At 48.5% G+C, this 21835-nt stretch overlaps 1 protein-coding gene across 1 annotated transcript; it reads left to right on the forward strand.

Moving 5' to 3' along the window:
* Positions 1-4400: 4400 nt before the first annotated feature.
* On the forward strand, positions 4401-18578 carry LOC132005914 (olfactory receptor 10A7-like). The gene is made up of 2 exons (XM_059383431.1): positions 4401-4629; positions 17569-18578. Exons 1-2 carry the CDS (start codon positions 4401-4403, stop codon positions 18576-18578), a joined length of 1239 nt encoding a protein of 412 aa, XP_059239414.1.
* Positions 18579-21835: the final 3257 nt, after the last annotated feature.

A 21835-nucleotide genomic window follows, 5' to 3' on the forward strand; every position in this document is an offset into this window, starting at 1 on the left:
TCTCCCCTTGCCTCAGCATCACCCATCCCCACCGGGCTTTCTGGAAACAATGCAGGAGACCGGAAAAAAAAGAGACAGACAGAGGGAGATGAGATGTTCTTATTCTCAGGCCTCCTGCTTAGGAAGGTGCAGGGGACCAGGATGTTGTACACGGATTCCTTGGAATGATCTTGTTCTCCCCAAAGTGTGAGACAGCCTGATTCCTGTTTGTGTGCGTCTCTTCATGCAAGGAAGGACTGAAGTTGGCGGGTTAGACTCCGCTGGAACCAGGTGTGTGGCTGGGTATGGGAGAAGGAGACTTCACCGGATACAGCTCTGTCTGTCCACCCGCCCATCCGCCCGCCCATCCATCCGTCCATCCATCCGTCCTACTCTCTCTGCCTGGCTTGCCGTTCCCTCCCCCTTTCAAGGCCCCTTTCCTCCCAGTGCTCTCCCATCACTTCTTTAGGAAGCATTTTTATCCCCTCATGAGGACAGGATCCCTTGCCCTCGGTCAGAAACTCAAGTTCCTACAAGCGTGAGGCGGGTGCTCTAGCGCCTCTAACTGTGCTCCTTTGTCCTAAGTTCAGACGTGTCCTCTCTCATCTCCTTCATGTGACAGTTCAATTTCGGTGTCAGGTCGAAGGAGGAGATCAGGTATACAGTGTATTTTCTTCCCCACTAAAAGACAAAGATAGTCCTGTTCTCTCCTTCAAGACGCATACCCAGGTGTTCCCGATAGGACGGCTGCTGCCACCAAACTCACTTCCAGACTTTCGGTTTAACAATATATTAGAAATCAATCAGTCAATCTATCTATCTATCAGTTCACATAGTTTCCTTATTCTTTTCACTCCTGCACAGTATTCTTGTCATAGATGGGCCACAATTTCTCTACCCCATCCGTGTTTCTAGATACTGAGATGGTTTTCTATCTTCTGGAATACAATCTAGCATTTATGTTTTTAAACATGATTTTGAGAGGCACCTGCCTGGCTCAGTTGGAAGAGCATGCAGCTCAATCTCGGGGTGGTGAGTTTGAGCCCCACATTGGGTGTGGAGATGACTTAAATGAATAAATGAATAAACTTTAAATTAAATTTTTATCTTATTTTTTAATTTTTTAAAATTATGTTAGTCACTATGCAGTACATCATTAGTTTCTGATGTAGTGTTCCATGATTCATTGTTTGTGTATAATACCCAGTGTTCCCTGCAATCCATGCCCTCCTGAATACCCACCACCAGGCTCATCCACCCACCCCCCCAAAACCCTCAGTTAGTTTCTGAGAGTCCACAGTCTCTCATGGTTCATTTCCCCCTCCGATTTCCCCCAATTCTCTTCTCCTCTCCATCTCCCCATGTCCTCTGTGTTATTCCTTATGCTCCACAAATAAGTGAAACCATATGAGAATTGACTCTCTCTGCTAAGCATAATCTCTTCCAGTCCCGTCCATGTTGATACAAAAGTTGGGTATTCATCCTTTCTGATGGAGAAATAATACTCCATAGTGTATATGGACCACATCTTACTTATCCATTTGTCCGTTGAAGGGTATCTTGGTTCTTTCCACAGTTTGTCTATTTTGGACATTGCTGCTATGAATACCGGGGTACACATGGTCTTTCTTTTCACTACATCTCTATCTTTGGGGTAAATACCCAGTAGTGCAATTGCAGGGTCATAGGGAAGCTCTATTTTTAATTTCTTAAGGGATCTCCACACTGTTTTCCAAAGTGGCTGCACCAACTTGCATTCCCACCAACAGTGTAAGAGGGTTCCCCTTTCTCCACATCCTCTCCAACACACATTTCCTGTCTTGCTGATTTTGGCCATTCTAACTGGTGTAAGGTGGTATCTCAATGTGGTTTTGATTTGAATCTCCCTGATGGCTAGTGATGATGAACATTTTTTCATGTGTCTGATAGCCATTTGTATGTCTTCTTTGGAGAAGTGTCTGTTCTTATCTTATGCCCATTTTTTTTTAAATTTTTTATTTTTATTTTATTTTTTTTTTATTTTTTATTTTTTATTTTTTATAAACATATATTTTTATCCCCAGGGGTACAGGTCTGTGAATCACCAGGTTTACACACTTCACAGCACTCACCAAATCACATACCCTCCCCAATGTCCATAATCCCACCCCCTTCTCCCAAACCCCTTAAGTGGGTAGAAGAAGAATAAATGAAATAAATTTTTTATTTTTTATAAACATATACTTTTATCCCCAGGGGTACAGGTCTGTGAATCACCAGGTTTACATCTTATGCCCATTTTTGACATGGTTATCTGTTTTGTGTGTATTGAGTTTGAGGAGCTCTTTACAGATCTTGGATATCAGCCCTTTGTCTGTACTGTCATTTGCAAATATCTTCTCCAATTCCATGGGTTGCCTCTTTGTTTTGTTGATTGTTTCCTTTGCTGTACAGAAGCTTTCAATTTTGATGAAGTCCCAAGAGTTCATTTTTGCTTTTGTTTCCTTTGTCTTTGGAGATGTGTCTTGAAAGAAGTTGCTGTGGCCGATGTCGAAGAGGTTACTGCCTATGTTCTTCTCCAGGATTCTGATGGATTCCTGCCTTGTGTTGAGGTCTTTTATCCATTCTGAGTTTATCTTTGTGTATGATGTCAGAGAATGGTCAAGTTTCCTTCTTCTATACATAGAAGAATGTCCAATTTTCCCAGCACTGTTTATTGAAGAAAATGTCTTTTTTCCACTGGGTATTTTTTCCTGCTTTGTTGAAAATTACTTGACCATAGAGTTGAGGGTCCATATCTGAGCTCTCTACTCTGTTCCACTGGTCTGTGTGTCTGTCTTTGTGCCAGTACCATGCCGTCTTGGTGATCACAGCTTTGTAGTAAAGCTTGAAATCAGGTAACATGATGCCCCCAGCTTTGTTTCTCTTTTTCAACATTTCCTTGGCAATTTGGGCTCTTTTCTGGTTCTATACAAATTTAGGATTGTTTGTTTCAGCACTTTGAAAAATGCTGATGGTATTTTGATTGGGATGGCATTGAAAGTATAGATTTCTCTGGAAACCTGAAAAAAAATTTAAAAATCTGTTTGAAAATAATCCTATTGATCTCAGTTTGCACATGCAATCCATCAGCAGGATAAATTCCTAGAGGTTGCGGAACTTGGGGAAGGACACATGCAGATACAGTTTTTCAGGGAAGGGAGTATGGTGGGCAGGAACAGATCATGGTCCCAGCACTTAGCACACTTGTGTTACTTTTCAAATTTTTCTTTAGTCTATCAACTCCTTGAGCGCAGGCCTCGTTTTTTGTTTTTGTTTTTTCGTTCCCCACTAATTTCATTGCTTGGGGTCAAGTCTGGGCTAGTTAGAAGCTGCTCAGAGGTGCTAATGAATGAATGAATGCATTAAAGAAACAATGAGTGAATCCGTCCATAAGTAGACTCATGAGTTATAAATGGAGGTTATAAATGGAGGAATGAAGGAGCCCACTAAGCAATATGTGATAGAGTCAGCCAAGGAACAACCCAGTCCCTTCCATGATCCACCAGTCCCCCAGTTGGTGGCTCCATATTGGAGGGCCCATGAGTGCTTCTGAGTGGTGGTCTGTGTTCAGCCAACATTGCTCAGCAAGGACTGCAGCAGTGCTGGAGTGAAGGGCCCATCGCAGTGCCCAGGAACGCGTGAATGTTGGTGCCTTCAAAGAGCCCTTCCAAAGAAGCCCAGCCAGCTTCTAAGGAGCTGCTGGTATCTGAGCCACCTCTCAAGGTCATCACATTTTCCCACCCAGCCAGAGCTTGGGAAGGGGCGGAGAGGAGACCTACTTCATGCTCCTCGGGCTCTCCTGGTGCCCGTGGGCTCCGACTGTCTTCTGCCTGTTCATCCTGACCTGCGTTGTCACTGTTTTCGGGAATGGCCTCATCCTGCTCCTGCTCTCTCACAGTCCCCGGCTCCACACACCCATGTCCTTCTTCCTCAGCAGCCTGTCCTTTGTGGGCATGTGCTACACCGTGTCCCGCGTGCCCCAGATGCTCGCCAACTACCTGCTGACTGTTCCCGTGGTCTCGCTCGCACAATGCTTGGCCCCAATGGCTGTGGGGCCCTCTCTGAGTGTCGTGGAGTGTCTCCTGCTGGCTGCCATGGCCTGTGATGGCTGTGTGGCCATCATGGACCCCCAGCGCTACTCTTTGCACATGGGGCCCTGACTTTGTGGCTTGTTGGCCAGGACCTTGTGGATGGCGGTGTTCCTGCTGACTGTGGTCCCTGTGCCAGCCCTTGGAGTTCTGCGGCCACCAGGTCATCAGTCACGTTTTGTGTGAACTCCTGGCCCTGCTCCAGCTGGCCTGCTCTCACCGACTGTTCTGTGAGGCGCTCCCAGTGGGTACTGGTGCCCTGATCCTGCTGTGGCCTCCTACGGAAGGATCCCTGGCACACTGCAGAGGGCCATGGCCAGGACTTCTCCAAATGTGGGTCTCTCCTTGCTCTTCTGCAGCCAGAAGAGCAGCCACAGCAAGGTGTGGGTCTTGTTTCACTCTTCTGTGGCCATCCCCCCATACGTGGCTCTTCAGGAGAAGGTCACCCATGACCGAGACAAGGTCATCTCCATGTGCTGTGGCATCCTCACCCCCACGGTGGACCCTGTCATCGGCAGCCTGCGGAACAAGGACAAGAAGGGTGTGTTCAGGAGGCTCTTGGGGAAAAAGACTGACTTCTGAGATGCGGGGCCGAGGAGGGGGAAAGAAATTGCTATTTTGGATGGCCTGCTCTGCACTGTAGACTGTCAGTTCCTCCTTTGCAGCCCTTCTATGGTTTATTACAAACACTCACACACACACTCACACTCACACTCACACTCACACAAACACACCTTCACACTCACAGACAAGAACTCAGGTTTTAAAAAAGTCTTTCCTCTGAGCAAGTGAAACCAGAGTCAATTCTGTGCGTGTGAGTGTGTGTGAGTGTGTGTGTGTGTGTGTGTGTGTGAAGGACTGTGTATGAGTGTGTGTGAGACGTGGACACAGAAGGGGTTGTCCCAGACATTCTCAGTGGCTGAAGGAGCGGAGGGCTGGGTGGATGCTGGCCATTGGCTGCTGATCTGGGATCCGGTGGCCAGCCCCCAGCCAGAGGTGTGTCCTCCACTTCTGCTGCCTCAGGAGCCCCTCTGGGAAGATGCACCTTGGGGGCGTGTTGCAGCAGTTGGGGCGGGGCGGGGGGCTGCTATCTCTCACCCCCTGCCTAGCTGTACCTTCCCGCTGGGGCCTTTCTGCCCAGCACTGTGAAAGGTCTGGGAGTCAGATGCTGGAAAAGTCAGGGTGTCCAGATCAGGGACAGAGACTGTCAGGATGCACAGCTTAAGTGGTATTTTGTGTCGGTTTGGTTCTGTTCTGCACGTGCCCCGAGTCCCACAGGGATGCAAGCAAGGGGCTTGCTGTGATAGCTGCCTGGGCATGGGCTGTGCATTGTTGGGTTGGGGATGCTGGGTGTGGAGGGTTTGCTCTGGTTGTGGGGATTCTCACAGCAGACACAGCCCTGACATGTGGCCGGGTGGCGCTGGCACCAGGAGGAGATCTACACGGACACTGAGACCCAGGGATGCCTGCTGCTTCCCCCTCCTGGTCTGATGCACTCTGGCGGGGCCCGTGTGGCAAAAGGGGAGCACGGAAGCACGGAGAGGGGCAGTGAATGGCACCAAGACCCAACACCCGCCGTACACACTCGGGTAATTCAGAAGCTGCTGTCCGAGGTGCTGGCTCTCAGTTGCATGCCTTGAGAGAGCCCCAGTAAAAGACTCCAAATCTGGGGTGCCTGGGTGGCACGGTCAGTCGAGTATTTTACTGTTGATCTCAGCTTCGGTCTTGATCTCAGGGTTGTGAGTTCGAGCCCCCCAAAACCCAAAAGACTCTAAGAAAAATAATCTCCCACGTTCTCTCTCTTGAAAGTCCTTGACTTTCCCACTGATACCACCTCCAGTCCTTGCCCACATTCATTTTAGAAGCTGTACTGACTTCTCTCTTCCAGTATAGTCATTAAAAAATACAGTATTTGTCCTAGGAAAGGTCTCCCTTAAAGAGCTATGCATAAGGCCTTACCAAACACAGCCTTAATTTCTTTTTTTAAAAAAATTTTCAGGGCACCTGGGTGGCTCAGTGGGTTAAGCCTCTGCCTGCGGCTCAGGTCATGATCTCAGGGTCCTGGGATCGAGCCCTGCATCAGGCTCTCTGCTTAGCGGAGAGCCTGCTTCCTCCTCTCTCTCTCTCTGTCTGCCTCTCTGTCTACTTGTGATCTCTGTCAAATAAATAAATAAAATCTTAAATTTTTTTTTCAGTGTTCCAGAATTCATTGTTTATGCCCCACACCTAGTGCTCCATGCAATCCGTGCCCTCCTTAATACCCACCACCAGGCTCACCCAACCCCACCACCTCTCCAAAACCCTCGGTTTGTTTCTCAGAGTCCACAGTCTCTCATGGTTTGTCTCCCTCTCCGATTTCCCCCAACTCCCTTCTCCTCTCCATCTCCCTATGTCCTCCATGTTATTCCTTATGCTCCACAAGTAAGTGAAGCCATATGATAACTGACTCTCTCTGCTTGACTTCACTCAGCATAATCTCCTCCAGTCCCATCCATGTTGATGCAAATGGTGGGTATTCATCCTTGCTGATGGAGGCATAATACTCCATTGTATATATGGACCACATCCTCCTTATCCATTCATCCATTGAAGGGCATCTTTGTTCTTTCCACAGGTTGGCAACTGTGGCCATTGCTGCTATGAACATTGGGGCACAGATGGCCCTTCTTTTCACTACATCTGTATCTTTGGGGTAAATACCCCGTAGTGCAATTGCCAGGTCATAGGGAAGCTCTATTTTTAATTTCTTTTTTTTTAAGATTTTATTTATTTATTTGACAGAGAGAGAGAGAGAGATCACAAGTAGGCAGAGAGGCAGGCAGAGAGAGAGAGGAGGAAGCAGGCTCCCCGCTGAGCAGAGACCGATGTGGGGCTTGATCCCAGGACGCCGAGATCATGACCTGAGCCGAAGGCAGAGGCTTAACCCACTGAGCCACCCAGTGCCCCTATTTTGAATTTCTTAAGGAATCTCCACACTGTTTTCGAAAGTGGCTGTACCAACTTGCATTCCCACCAACCGTGTAAGAGGCTTCCCCTTCTCCACATCCTCTCCAACACACATTGTTTAACGTCTTGTTAATTTTGGCCATTCTAACTGGTAGGAGGTGGTATCTCAATGTGGTTTTGATTTGAATCTCCCTGATGGCTAGTGATGATGAACATTTTTTCATGTATCTGTTAGCCATTTGTATGTCTTCTTTGGAGAAGTGTCTGTTCATGTCTTCTGCCCATTTTTTGACATGATTATCTGTTTTGTGTGTGTTGAGTTTGAGGAGTTCTTTATAGATCTTGGATTTTATTTTTAAGTGATCTCTACACCCAGCCTGGCATTTGAGCTCATGACCCTGAGGTCCAGAGCTGTGTTCCCTACTGACTGAGCCAGCCAGACACCCCATAATTCTCTCTCCACAAAGTTGTAGCAAACACCTCCAGCTGGCTTCTCCATTATTTTCAGCAGATCTGGCCATACTTGCGTAGAGACTCTAAATGTCTTATCGGCCCTCACTTAGCAATTTCAACTTTCACACTAGAGACAGCGCAACAGACCCATCTCCGGTGGGGATGGGAGCTCATTCTCTGTCGAAACAGTGATCAGCTCTGGGAGTACAGTACTGTTTACTTAACTCATATAGTCTTCAAATCACTTGTGGGTTAGATATAGTAATTGTTGGCATTGTAGAAATAAGGAAACTGAGGCACCAAGTCCACATTCTTATTCTATGACAGAGCAGACTCTTTTTTAAAAAAAATTATTTTATTGTGTTATATTAGTCACCATCATTAGTATCTGATGCAGTGTTCCAAGATTCATTGTTTGCATGTAACACCCAGTGCTCCATGCAATCCGTGCCCTCCTGGATACCCACCACCAGGCTCACCCCCGCCCCCACAAAACCCTCAGTTTGTTTCTCAGAGTCCACAGTCTCTCATGGTGCATATCCCCCCTCCAATTTTCCCCAACTCACTTCTCCTTTCCTTCTCCTAATGTCCTCTGTGTTATTCCTTATGCTTTGCAAGTAAGTGAAACCATATGATAATTGACTTTCTCTGCTTGACTTATTTCACTCAGCATAATCTCTCTTTTAAAAAATTTTTAGGGGTGTCTGGGTGGCTCAGTGAGTTAAAGCCTCTGCCTTCGACTCAGGTCATGATCCCAGGGTCCTGGGATGGAGCCCCACATGGGGCTTTCTGCTCAGCGGGGAGCCTGCTTCCTCCTCTCTCTCTGCCTGCCTCTCTGCCTACTTGTTATCTCTGTCTGTCAAATAAATACATAAAATCTTAAAAAAATAAAATAAATAAATGGTGCTGGGAAAACTGGACAGCTATATGTAGAAGAATGAAACTCGACCATTCTCTTACACTGTACACAAAGATAAACTCAAAATGGATAAAAGACCTCAACGTGAGACGGGAATCCATCAGAATCCTAGAGAAGAACATAGGTATAATCTCTTCGGTATCAGCCACAGCAACTTCTTTCAAGATATGTCTCTAAAGGCAAAGGAAACAAAAGCGAAAATAAACTTTTGGGACTTAATTAAAATCAAAAGCTTCTGCACAGCAAAGGAAACAGTCAAAAAAACAAAGAGGCAACCCGCGGAATGGGAGAAGATATTTGCAAAGGACAGTACAGACAAAAGGTTGATATCCAACCTTTCATATAATGAACTCCTCAAACTCAACACACACAAAACAGGCAATCATATAAAAAAAAATGGGCAGAAGATATGAACAGACACTTCTCCAATCAAGACATACAAATGGCTATCAGACACATGAAAAAATGTTCATCATCACTAGCCCTCAGGGAGATTCAAATTAAAACCACATTGAGATATTACCTTATACCGGTTAGAATGGCCAAAATTAACAAGACAGGAAACAACATGTGTTGGAGGGGATGTGGAGAAAGGGGAACCCTCTTACACCGTTGGTGGGAATGCAGGTTGGTGCAGCCTCTTTGGAGAACAGTGTGGAGATTCCTCAAGAAATTAAAAATAGAACTTCCCTATGACCCTGCAATTGCACTCCTGGGTATTTACCCCAAAGATACAGATGTGAAAAGAAGGGCCATCTGTACCCCAATGTTTATAGCAGCAATGGGCACGGTCACCAATCTATGGAAAGAACCAAGATGCCCTTCAACGGACAAATGGATAAGGAAAATGTGGCCCATATACACGATGGAGTATTATGCCTCCATCAGAAAGGATGAATACCCAACTGTTGTAGCAACATGGACAGGACTGGAAGAGATTATGCTGAGTGAAATAAGTCAAGGAGAGAGAGTCAATTATCATATGGTTTCACTTATTTGTGGAGCATAACAAATAGCATGGAGGACATGGGGAGTTAGAGAGGAGAAGGGAGTTGGGGGAAAGTGGAAGGGGAGGTGAACCATGAGAGACTATGGACTCTGAAAAACAATCTGAGGGGTTTGAAGTGGCGGGGGGGTGGGAGGTTGGGGTACCAGGTGGTGGGTATTATAGAGGGCACAGATTACATGGAGCACTGGGTGTGGTGAAAAAATAATGAATACTGTTATGCTGAAAATAAATAAATTTAGTTAAAAAAAACAATTTTAAATTTTCATTAACATATAAGGTATTATATGCTCCAGGGGTACGGGTCTGTGAATCATCAGTCTTACACAATTCACAGCACTCACCATAACACCTACCCTCCCCAATGTCCATCACCCAGTCATCCTGTCCCTGTCTCACCACCCCTTAAGCTACCCTCAGTTTGTTTTGTGAGATTAAGAATCTCTTATGGTTTGTCTCCTTCCCAGTCCCATCTTCTTTCATTTTTTCCTTCTCTACCCCCATGACCCACCACCCCACCTCTCCTATTCCTCATATCAGAGAGTGATTGACTTACTTCATTCAGCACAATACCCTCTAGTCCAATCCACGTAGTTTTAAATGATAAGATTTCATTTCTTTTGATGGCTGCATAGTATTCCACTGTATATTTATCTATCACATTTTCTTTTTCCATTCATCTGTTGAAGGGCATCTTGGCTCTTTCCACAGTTTGGCTATTGTGGACATTGCTGCTATGAACATTGGGGTGCATATAGCCCTTCTTTTCACTACATCTGTATCTTTGGGTAAATACCCAGTAGTGCAATTGCTGGGTCATAGGGTAGCTCTATTTTTAACTTTTTTTTTTTTTTTTAAGATTTCATTTATTTGACATAAATCACAAGTAGACAGAAAGGCAGGCAGGGAGAGAGGAGGTAGGCTCCCTGCCAAGCGGAGAGCCCAATGTGGGGCTTGATCCCAGGACCCTGGGATCATGACCTGAGCAGAAGGAAGAGGCTTTAACCCACTGAGCCAGCCAGGCACTCCTATTTTTAACTTTTTAAGGGAACTCCATACTGTGCTCCACAGCTCCCACCTGGCCATGGCTCTTTCATATGGTGTGGCTACTGCCATGTCCCTGTGTCCCCTGGGCTGCAGAGCCTCCATGCCAAGCTCCACAAACTATGTCATCTCACTTTGGTCCTGAACCCACTCGCCGATAGCCTTCAACACCACGAGGTCTGTGCTGCAGCCTTGTATGCCCTGGCTGGGCTCTGGGGTTGTGCACTGTGCTTGGCGTACCTGGCGAGGTTGGGAACAGAGCTGGACACTTAGCACTGAGGTCTTGTATGCATCACTCTCTGACCTTCTGTGCACCTTTTGGTGCATTCTTGTACGCATCTCTCTGACCTTCTGTGCACCTTTTGGTGCATTTTGTCTCCACCAATTTCCATGCATAGGTCAGAGATTCTACCACATTATCCATAAAGGGCCAGAGAGTAAATATTTTCAACTCTGGCAGCTCCGTGCTCTCTGTTGTAACTGTTCAGCTCTGTCATCATAGCCCGAAGGCAGCCACAGACCATGAATGAATGAGGTACAGGCTGTGTTCCCAAACCTTTAAGTGAGATTTAAATTGTATATAATACTCATGTGTAACAAAATGTTCTTCTTTTGATTTTATTTTCAAGCATTTATTTAATAATGTAACAATGTTCCTCCCTCCCTTCCTCCCTCTCCCTCTACTTTTTTTATCTCCCCATCTCCCTTTCTCCCTCCTTTTCCTTCCTCTCTCTCCTTCCTTGATTCATTCCTTCCTTCCTTCCCTCTTTTTTGCTCCAGGGCTATAGACAGTGGGCAAAGAGCCATAGTTTGCCAACCTCTGATACAGGGCAAAAGGCTGACCCAATACAGTTGCTGTCAAGATGGCGTAAATAAGACGTGTCAGGCATGGACTTTCATGTTTTGTTTTTTGGGTTTTGTTTGCTTGTTTTTTGGATGACCATTGAGTGTAGAGTGTTCATTGTCACTCAGACACAACAGCTAACACCACACACAGAGTCTGTTATAAGGACTTTACACTTGCAAGGTACAGACTATGCTTCTCAGGTAGCTAGTCCCGTGATCCTTCCTTTACACACTTAACCACAAGAAGGTGGGGCACCAACAAGTCAGGTAACATACAGTTACCCATGAGAGATGCATTACGGTCATGTGCAGTCACTCAGGTCCCAGAGCCATTTATGACAACATGGGTAGACCCAGAGGGCTTTGCGATAAATCAGAGAAGCCAACAAAGACACACGCTGTAGGATTTAACTTTTATCCGTGGAATCTACCTGATAACTGTCTATCAGTACAGACACGGAGACAGAGAGAGATGCAGACGCAACAACATTGATTCCAGTGCAGACAGGATGCAGATGTGTTTGCAGAAATGGACAGAGAGGGAAGGAGGAAGGGAAATGGACACAGGGATGTATGGGAAACTTGGCTTATCCTTCCATCCCAAGATGCTGCTATTCTTTGCTCTGTCCTATGCTGAATGCTGTCTGACTTACGAAGCTGACTCGCCACTGGTAAAAGTGCTCACTTGCTCACTCTGCAAACACATATCCAGTGTGCACATTAAGATGTGAGCTAATGGGGGCCCTGCAGATGGGGCGATGTGGTTAGATGTGCAGGCTCCTGGGACCAGAGAATATCTACTGCTGGCCCTGGTGCTAGTCCCCTGGAAGCAGGGTTGTGTGGATCCTTGGTCATCACCTGTGCTGGCAACATAGGGAGGCAGGTACTCTTCTAAAATCACCCTGTTTCCAGAAGGGGAAACTGAGTCAAAGGGCTCAAGCCCTTCATCCAAGCATACGGGGTGGAATTCTGATGGCAGAGCCCACATACCCAACCCCTCGATAGTTTGGCTATTTTTACTTCTGTGATCGAAGCATGGCAGCCATATGGGAAAAAACACAAGTCAGAAACATGGAGCTTACGTTGGCTCTCCTGACATAACCCAGAGTTGTGGGGCTGTGGGGGACATGCGGCGAGGACACAGTAAGACATGAAGACAGGGAGATGGCAGAGACAGATTTCAGGGGGCCTTGAATGCCAAGATGAAGAGCATATGTGGGTGGTAGGAGGAGGCAGTATTCAGCCTCTCTGGAACATTCTGAAAGCAAGAGGTCAGAAGGAACACAGGTTGGAGAAGTCCAGGAAGAGGGAATGTAGTAGAAACTACAGCCTTCAGAGAAGCAGAGACTCCTCGCTCCCCAGCTCCCTCTGCCTCCACCTGGAGCACACAGGTGCCAATTTGGTAATGAGCAGAATTCTCTGTGGGTTCAGTCCTCACGGCTCTCATTGTGTGGCCAGAACCAAAGATTGAAGTCTCCGGTTCCTGAAATCCCAGTCGTCCCTGGGAGCTCCTGGATCAAGGGGGAGAGTCAGAGCTTTGTCCTCAGTTCCAGGTAGACCAAGAAGCAGGTCAGTGGGTCCTCTGTGAAGGAAAGGGCTCCAGGCTGCAGGGGAAGAGGGGGCTGGGGTGCCCCGTGACCATCATTCTCTGATGGTGAGGATGGTGGTGACGATGATGGTGATGATGATGATGGCGATGGTGATGACGATGGTGGTGATGATGGTGGTAATGGTGACGATGGTGACAGTGATGGTGACAATGATACTGGTGATGATGGTGTTGGTGACAATGATGGTGGTGATGATGATGTTGGTGGTGATGAAGGTGATGATGATGGTGATGACAGCGGGTGATGAAGAGGTTGGTGATAATCATGGTGGCGATGAGGCAGATGGTCACTGCTGTCAGTTATTGAATGTTCCCTGTGTCCCGACTGTCGTCTACGATCTCAGGGAATTCTCACAGCAGTCTTATGGGGTAGATGCCATCAGCTGGCAGGCAAGGAAACAGAGGCTCAGTGAGGTCTGGGGATGCACACAGCTAGTTGATGGCAGAGCTGGAGGCAGAAGTCTCCATCTGGCTGTTTTCTGGTCAGCTCCCTGAAACATCTGGGGGTGACCTCGTCCCGGCTAAGCCACTTGCCCGAGGTTACACAGCTTCCCCAGCTCTGGCTCGGGGCTGCTCCATGTCTGGTGGGGGAGCTCAGCGCTAAGCGCAGGAGCAAGCTCTCCGCCATTAGTGCGGTCTGCACAAAACCTCAGTTAGGGGAAACTTTTCCAGCCAGATGCTTCCTTTCCTGCCCAGGGGCGAGCATCCTAGGAGATGTGGGGCTGCATGGGGGGAGGTGCTGGGTCGTTAACAGAGGCACTTGTCACTCTGCACCCTCTGCTCGGATCAGCCCTGACGTGTCTGGGGCAGGGGAGGGAAGCAGACAGCCATTGTCTGGGAAGCCCATTGTGGGAGGAATAATCCAGTGAGGGCACTGCCACATAGTGAACTCACCTCCACGTGCCGGGTGCTGCAGCAGGTACTGGGGGCTTCAAAGGGCCCGGGGCAGAGATGGTCCTTGCCCTCTGAGAGGGTCATCAAGAGGTTTTGCTTGAACTTTGCCTATTTTGTGGGCCTCGTTGAAGAACTTATGAGCCTTTCCCAGATTCAGAATGTTCTTACTATTGCAGGAGACCTGTGGCCAGATTCCTCCTTGTGGCCTCACTGTCCCCCTAGAAGTTTTCCAGGGGGTTAATGATTTCTCTGTGTCTCTCTCTGTCTCTGTGTCTGTCTCTCTGTGTTCAATGTGTTATGACTGATAGCCCCAGTTTGTAAGCAAGTGTGGACACCCTTCTGGGAAGCAGGAACAGGGTGACCTGTTCTGGCCGAGGTTTGGACACTGGCTGTATGTTCCCCTGTGAGTTGTGGGGGTGCGGGCTGGTACTTCATGGTTACTCGGGGACCTAGTTTGTCACTATTGTGTGGGGTCCATGCACGAGTAATGTGCTTGAAACTTTGCCCGGTACAAAGTCCTGTGGAAGTGCTTGGCGCACACAAAATCAGTCCCCCTTTCCCTCGCTGGGCATAGCTGTGGACCTGAAGCTTTACCTGTGTCCTTCCTGGGCAGACAGAGACAATGACAGGAATTTCACAGGCGGGGAGTGGACATTGCTGAGCGGGGACATGGTGGGTGTTGAGCAGAGAGGGGGATGGGCAGGCTAGCGGGGAGGCCGTCGCAGGTCCAGGAGGTGTAGTGGTTGCATGAGGAAGAGAATTTCCCCCAAAACTGTGTAAAAATGAGGCCCTTTGCTTCCCGCAAAAGCTTTCTACAGTCCAGGAAAGGGACACTCCAGGCAGGAATCCGGCAAACTGCTGAGTCTTTTATACAAACCCGTCCAGTCTTGAGTGGTCAGAGGTTTTATGCACCTGCCAGAGTTTTGTTCCTTTTTGCTGTATTCTTTTTTTTTAAGATTAAAAAAATTTTTTTTTAATTTATTTGACAGAGAGCACAAGTTGGCAGAGAGGCAGGCAGAGAGAGAGAGGAAGGGACCTTTTTGCCATGTTCTAAAGCAATGTTTCCCAGCCTTGCACATAGCTCAAACAAAAGGAGGTCCTAGTGTGCCTTTCTTCTTAAATAAGAATCCATTGTTTTTTAAAGATTTTATTTATTTGACAGAGTGAGACACAGTGAGAGAGGGAACAGAAGCAGGGAGAGTGGGAGAGGGAGAAGCAGGCTCCCCGCCCAGCAGGGAGCTCGACGTGGGACTTGATGCCAGCACCCTGGGATCATGACCTGAGCTGAAGGCAGATACTTAACCCATTGAGTCCCCCAGAGGCCCCAATGAGAAGCGTTTTTTATTTTAGTTATTTATTTTTTTAAAGATTTTATTTCTTTATTTGACAGAGATCACAAGTAGGCAGAGAGGCAGGCAGAGAGAGAGAGGGAGAAGCAGACTCCCCTCCGAACAGAGAGCCCAATGTGGGGCTTGATCCCAGGACCCTGAGATCATGACCTGAGCCGAAGGCAGAGGCTTAACCCACTGAGCCACCCAGATGCCCATATACCCTAATTTCTTTTTTTTTAATTTTTTATTTCTTTTCAGCATAACAGTATTCATTGTTTTTGCACCACACCCAGTGCTCCATGCAATCAGTGCCCTCTCTAATACCCACACCTGTTCCCCCAACCTCCCACCCCCCGCCTCTTCAAAACCCTCAGATTGTTTTTCAGAGTCCATAGTCTCTCATGGTTTACCTCCCCTTCCAATTTCCCTCAACTCCCTTCTCCTCTCCATCTCCCCTTGTCCTCCATGCTATTTGTTATGCTCCACAAATAAGTGAAACCATATGATACTTGACTCTCTCTGCTTGACTTATTTCACTCAGCATAATCTCCTCCAGTCCTGTTCATGTTGCTACAGAAGTTGGGTATTCATTCTTTCTGATGGAGGCGTAATACTCCATAGTGTATTTGGACCACATCTTCCTTATTTATTTGCCTGTTGAAGGGCATCTTGGTTCTTTCCACAGTTTAGTGACCGTGGCCATTGCTGCTATGAACATTGGGGTACAGATGGCCCTTCTTTTCACTACATCTGTATCTTTGGGGTAAATACCCAGTAGTGCAATTGCAGGGTTATAGGGAAGCTCTATTTTTAATTTCTCAAGGAATCTCCACACTGTTCTCCAAAGTGGCTGCACCAACTTGCATTCCCACCAACAGTGTAAGAGGGTTCTCCTTTTTCCACATCCTCTCCAAAACGTGTTGTTTCCTGTCTTGCTAATTTTGGCCATTCTAACTGGTGTACGGTGATATCTCAATGTGGTTTTAATTTGAATCTCCCTGATGGCTAGTGATGATGAACATTTTTCATGTGTCTGATAGCCATTTGTATGTCTTGATTGGAGAAGTGTCTGTTCATATCTTCTGCCCATTTTTTTTTATATGTACCATGTACCCTAATTTCTTATCAATACGTCCCACAGCTCCTACGAGCCTGGGCTTTCTTTTCAAACTGCAGGTCATGACCTATTAGTGGATCCTGAAATCAATTTATATCAGAGTTTCTCAGCCTTGGCCCTACTGACATTGGAGTTAGACTCCTTCCGTTTTGGTGGCACATGGGGGGGTCTAATTCTGGGCATTGTAGGACATTGAACAGCATCCTTATCTTTGACCAACTGGACACCAGTAGGACCTCAATTATAACAACTCAAAATGTCACCATTACACAGCCCCCCAGTGGGCGAGGGGAGACTGAATCATTCCCAGTTGAGAACCACTGATTTGGATGGTCAAAACCAACATGTAAAAAAAAAAAAAAAAAAGAGAGAGAGAGAGAAAACAGACTTGAGCCAAACGGAAGAGAAATTATTTTGTGGGGAGAAAGTACCCACTTTTGTCTGTTGACAGAGGAGACTCAAACTTGTAACAGACCCAACTTTCTGGAGTCCTACTATGTGCCAGCCACTCCTTCCCATGCTGCAGACACAGCCCCCAAAGCAGGCAGAAATATGCCATGGATATGGCCCTCTGAGTGCAGCAGTTAGACCACAGACAAGTAAGAAAGTAAACCAGGCTACTTTCGGTGTGCTTTAGGGATGACAGGATGTCTTAGAGAGTGGCTGGGGCACGTGCGTGTTGTGGAGAAGACATCTGAAACCAGCTCATTGAGGGAGGGCTGTCTGATGGTAAGGGGCATCTGAGTTCATATTTTTTAATTTTTATTTTATTTTATTTTTTAAAAGATTTTATTTATTTTTTTTTGGAAAGACAGAGATCACAAGTAGGCAGAGAGGCAGGCAGAGAGAGAGAGAGGGAGAAGCAGGCTCCCTGCTGAGAAGAGAGCCTGATGCGGGGCTTGATCCCAGGACCCTGAGACCATGACCTGAGCCGAAGGTAGAGGCTTTAACCCACTGAGCCACCCAGGTGCCCTGAGTTCACATTTTTAGCAAGAGAAGGAAACAGTTGCATAAACATCCGAGGGAAAAGTATCTCAAGCAGTAGGAAAGCAAGTGCAAAGGCCCTGAGACAGAACCAGGCATTGTGGATGTAGCTGCATGGAGAAGAGGTCAGAAGGTGGGTGGGCCTCCTGAGGCCCTGGGATCTCCTCCCAGGCTCATGGAGGGCATTCAAGGAGGACCCGTGTGTGGCCGGCGCTGATTTGCCTTCGGATAAGATGCCTCCCCTGCTCTGTGCAGCGCACTTCGGGGAGACAGAACCTGCGTAGACCCAGCTCTGTCCTTCATGGCCTCTCCTTACCTCTTCCACTCCCAGAGCTCCTGCGCCCACCCAGGTCCATGCCGATCGCCGGGGCTCCCCCGGGCGCCCCTGAAGCCCCACCCTGCGCCAACTGGAGCTGCGCACCCCATGACCTGGTCCTGCTGGGCTTCGCGCACGTGCCCGCGCTGCGGCCGCTGCTCGCGGCGCTCTTCCTGGCCATGTTCCTGCTCACGCTGCTGGGCAACGCGCTCATCGTGCTGCTGAGCGCCCTGGACCCGGCCCTGCACGCGCCCATGTACTTCTTCCTGCGCCACTTGGCCCTGCTGGAGATCTGCTTCTCGCTGGACATTGTGCCCCGGCTGCTGGTGACCCTGCTGCGGCCGGGGCAGGGCATGTCCCCCGCGAGCTGCGCCCTGCAGCTGCTCCTGGTGCTGTCGTGCGTCACGTCCGAGTGCTTCCTCCTGACCGCCATGGCCTGGGACCGCCACGTGGCCATCTGCAGGCCCCTGCGCTATGGCGCCCTGGTGAGCCCCCGGCTCTGCCACCTGTTGGCCGCCACGTGCTGGCTGGCCGGAGTCCCCGTGTCACTGGTTTTCACCGTCTGGCTGTTCAGCTTCCCCTTCTGTGGGCCCCGTGGCATCCGCCACTTCTTCTGTGATATCGCCCCCCTGCTCAGCCTGGTGTGTGCGGACACCAGCGTCTTCGAGGCCAGTGTGTTGGCAGCCACAGTGCTGGTCATGATTGTTCCCTTCTGTCTGATAGCCACGTCCTACGGCAAGATCCTGGCCACTGTGCTCCGCATGCCTTCCGCCACCGGTCGCCGCAAGGCCCTGTCCACGTGCGCCTCCCATCTCATGGTGGTGGTTCTGTTCTACGGCACTACGGGGGTCATCCACCTGCGTCCCAAGGCCAGCTACTCCCCCGAGAGCAAGCAGGTGGTGTCCCTGTCCTATACCCTGGTGACCCCCATGCTCAACCCCCTCATCTACAGCCTGCGGAACAAGGAAGTGAAGGCCGCCCTGGGGCGCGTGTGTGTTCAGAGAAGGGGAACCTGCACCCCATGACCTCTCGGGGATTCCCGCCCCCTTCATTCAGCCCTCTGCTGGACAGCCCTATCAGATCTGTGATTAGGCACCTCAGGTGCCGGGAACTGAATTTCTCCTGTGTGGTTCCCCTGTTTGAGCAATGGCACCTCTGTCTCTGTGATAGCCGTCTTGTGTCCCGCTGCCACTCAGTAACACTGTCTTGAGTGCAGTGGGTTCTGTTCCTCCTAGAGGAGTGTGAACCATATGTCTGTTTATGGTCAATGTTTGGTTCCCATGGAAGTGGTGTCCCTGCTTTCGCAAATAAGAAATCAAGCCACCCAGTTAAATTTGAATTTCAAATAAATAAACAATTTTGAGTATAAGTATTTTTTGCAATTTTTTTAGTAAGTATGTTTTCCTTCGTCATGACTGAATAATACTCTGTGGTACACAATCACATCTTTCTCCATTCAGCTGTCGGCAGGCACTCAGCTTGTTGCCCTATTTTGGCGATTGTGATCAGGGCTTCAATAAACACAGGCGTGTGCACAACCTTTGGTTATCCTGTTCTCATTGCCATGGGGTGGAAATCGAGCCATGAAGTTGCTAGGCCATATTTTTAACATCCTGCAGAACCTCTGCACCACTTTCCCCAGCGGCCACAGCAGCTTACATCCTGCAAACAGAGCACGAGGGCTCTGTTTCCACCACGTCCTCGCCAAAGCTTGCCTCTTGTGTGTTTGACTGTGGCCATTCCAACAGGGGTGAGGCCACTCCTTACTGTGTTTTTTTTCAAAGTTTTTGTTTGAATTCAGGTTTGCTAAGGTACAGGGTTCTGTTAGTTTTGGGTGTGCCGTGGAGTGACTCAGCACTTCCGTGCTCTGACCGTGGTTTCCACTTGCATGACCGGGGATGCCCGCGCCTTTTTGTGCATCCGTTGTCCAGCTGGGTCCGCAATGGAAAAGTGTCTGTTCAGTTACACTTTTAACTGCGTGTGGCCGATGACTTGGTTAATGTCTGTGGCTCCCCACTAAAGTATAAGCTGGCCCCGTCTGATTGTTCTCTTATTTTTCGCTCAGCACCTGGCGCTGTGGGGCACTCACGGCAGTCGCCCCGTGAACGTTCTCTGAAAGGATGAGGAATATCCAGGTGTGCGTCTCGGGACTTCCCCCAAGAGGCCTGGGGTCTCTCTCCTTCCAGAGATGGCTGGGGTCTGGGGCATCTGTAGTGATGTAAGCCCCTTGCCCACTTGCCTCCTGCCGCCCAAGAGCCAGTACTGCCCGCTCTGTGCTGTTTGGCTGGCATTGATCTCTCCCTGGAGCCACCACTGTATTTTGTTAAAGACCTTATTAACTTGAGAGGTAGAGAGAGAAAAAGAGACAGAATGAGCAGGGGGGAAGGGCAGAGGAAGAGGAGAAACAGATTCCCCGCTCAGTGGGGAGCCCAATGCGGGACTCAATCCCAGGACTCTGAGATCATGACCTGAGCCGAAGGTAGACGCCGAACTGACTGAGCCCCCCAGGCATCCCATCACTACTGTATTTTATCTCTGAGTGCAACTTCCGTTCCTCGGATTAGCGTAGGACTCACATCAGCTCACTCAGAGTCCGTATCCTTTGAGCTCGTCCCATGGGGGTGAGACCGGCGGTCTCTCCGCTGTCCTTGAGCCTGGTGGGAGGTGGACCGGGAGCTGCCCAGAGGCACTGGATGGAGCATTTTTGGAGTCAGGCCAGAAGCATTCCCGTTAGGAACAAATTGAACGCTGATGTCACTGTCACAGTGTCTGGATTTCTCTGTGCCATACTTCAGCTCACAAGTCAGTAAATTCTAATTTTTTTTCTTAATGTTGAATCTGATTTATTTTTTTTCTTACAACCAAAAGAGGTCCTCCCAGAGGTCAGAGAAGCCATCCCAGGCCCACATTCAGCCGGTGCCTTGCTCCTCATTCAGCGGCTCCTGCGCTCATGTCAGCCCCGGCTCCCGGCCCTCTCTCGGTCTGGAGGTCACGTTCAACCTTCAAGTCCATCTCCTGCTGCCGATGGCCATGCTCAGCCGACCCCGCATTTCCCTCCACGTAGCGTCCTCCTTCCTTCTTCCCTTTCGGCAAGGACGTGTGTCGTGGTCCCAGGGCTGCATGTTAGGGATGAATGATGTGAGACCGTATCCTGTCTTCAAGAGTCTCATGGGCGAACACTAGCTACACTATCTGGGTTCTCTAGTAGATATTTTTGCGCTGTTATGTTCAGTTAGCCGCTCATAGCACGTCATTAGCATTTGATGTCGTGTTCCATGATTCATCAGTTCCGTGTACCACCTGGCGCTCATCACCACACGTGCCCCCCCCCCCCCCCCCCCGCCACGTTCCCATCACCCGGTTACCCTCTCCCCCTACTCCCTCCCTTCGAAACCCTCAGTTTGTTTCCCGGAGTCCAGAGTCTCTCCTGGTTTGTCTCGATCTCTGATTTCTGCCCCCTTCAGTTTTCCCTTCCTTCCCCTGTGGTCCTCCATGTTCTTCCTTATGTCCCACACATGATCATTGACTCTGCCTGACTGACTTCACTCAGCATAATCCCCTCCAGTCCTGTCCATGTCGATGCAGATAGTGGGTATCCATCCTTCCTGATGGCTGAGGAATATTCCACAGTATATACGGACCACATCTTCTTTATCCATTCATCTGTTGAAGGGCATCTCAGCTCTTTCCACGGTTTGTCTGTTGTGGACATCGCTGCTATGAACATTGGGGTGCAGGTCCCCCCCTTTTATACCGCATCTATATTTTGGGAATAAATCCCTAGTAGTGCAATGGCAGGGTCATAGGGAAGCTGTATTTTTAATTTCTTAAGGGATCTCCACACTGTTCTCCAAAGTGGCTGCGCCAACTTGCCTTCCCACCAACAGTGTAAGAAGCTTTCCCTTTCTCCGCATCCTCACCAACACACCTTGTTTCCTGTCTTATTGATCTTTGCCATTCTGATCGGTGTGAGGTGGGATTCGGTGTGGTTTTGATTTATATTTCCCTGATGGCTAGTAGACACTTTTCCTAACAGACTCATGAAGAAATGCTCAACATACAGATGTTTTACATTGTCTTTTATTTTATTTTATTTTATTTTTAAAGATTTTATTTATTTATTTATTTGACAGAGAGAGAGATCACAAGTAGGCAGAGAGGCAGGCAGAGAGAGAGAGAGGAGGAAGCAGGCTCCCTGCTGAGCAGAGAGCCCGATGCGGGACTCGATCCCAGGACCCTGAGATCATGACCTGAGCCGAAGGCAGCGGCTTAACCCACTGAT

The sequence above is a fragment of the Mustela nigripes genome, chromosome 17 (assembly GCF_022355385.1).
Source record: "Mustela nigripes isolate SB6536 chromosome 17, MUSNIG.SB6536, whole genome shotgun sequence".
In the NCBI taxonomy this organism is placed as follows: Eukaryota; Metazoa; Chordata; class Mammalia; order Carnivora; family Mustelidae; genus Mustela; species Mustela nigripes.

Coding starts and splice junctions, on each gene's coding strand:
- LOC132005914 (XM_059383431.1), top strand. CDS start 4,401: ATGGCCAGGACTTCTCCAAATGTGGGTCTCTCCTTGCTCTTCTGCAGC. Junction 4,630..17,568: donor GCGGAACAAGGACAAGAAGG/GTGTGTTCAGGA, acceptor TTCCACTCCCAG/AGCTCCTGCGCCCACCCAGG.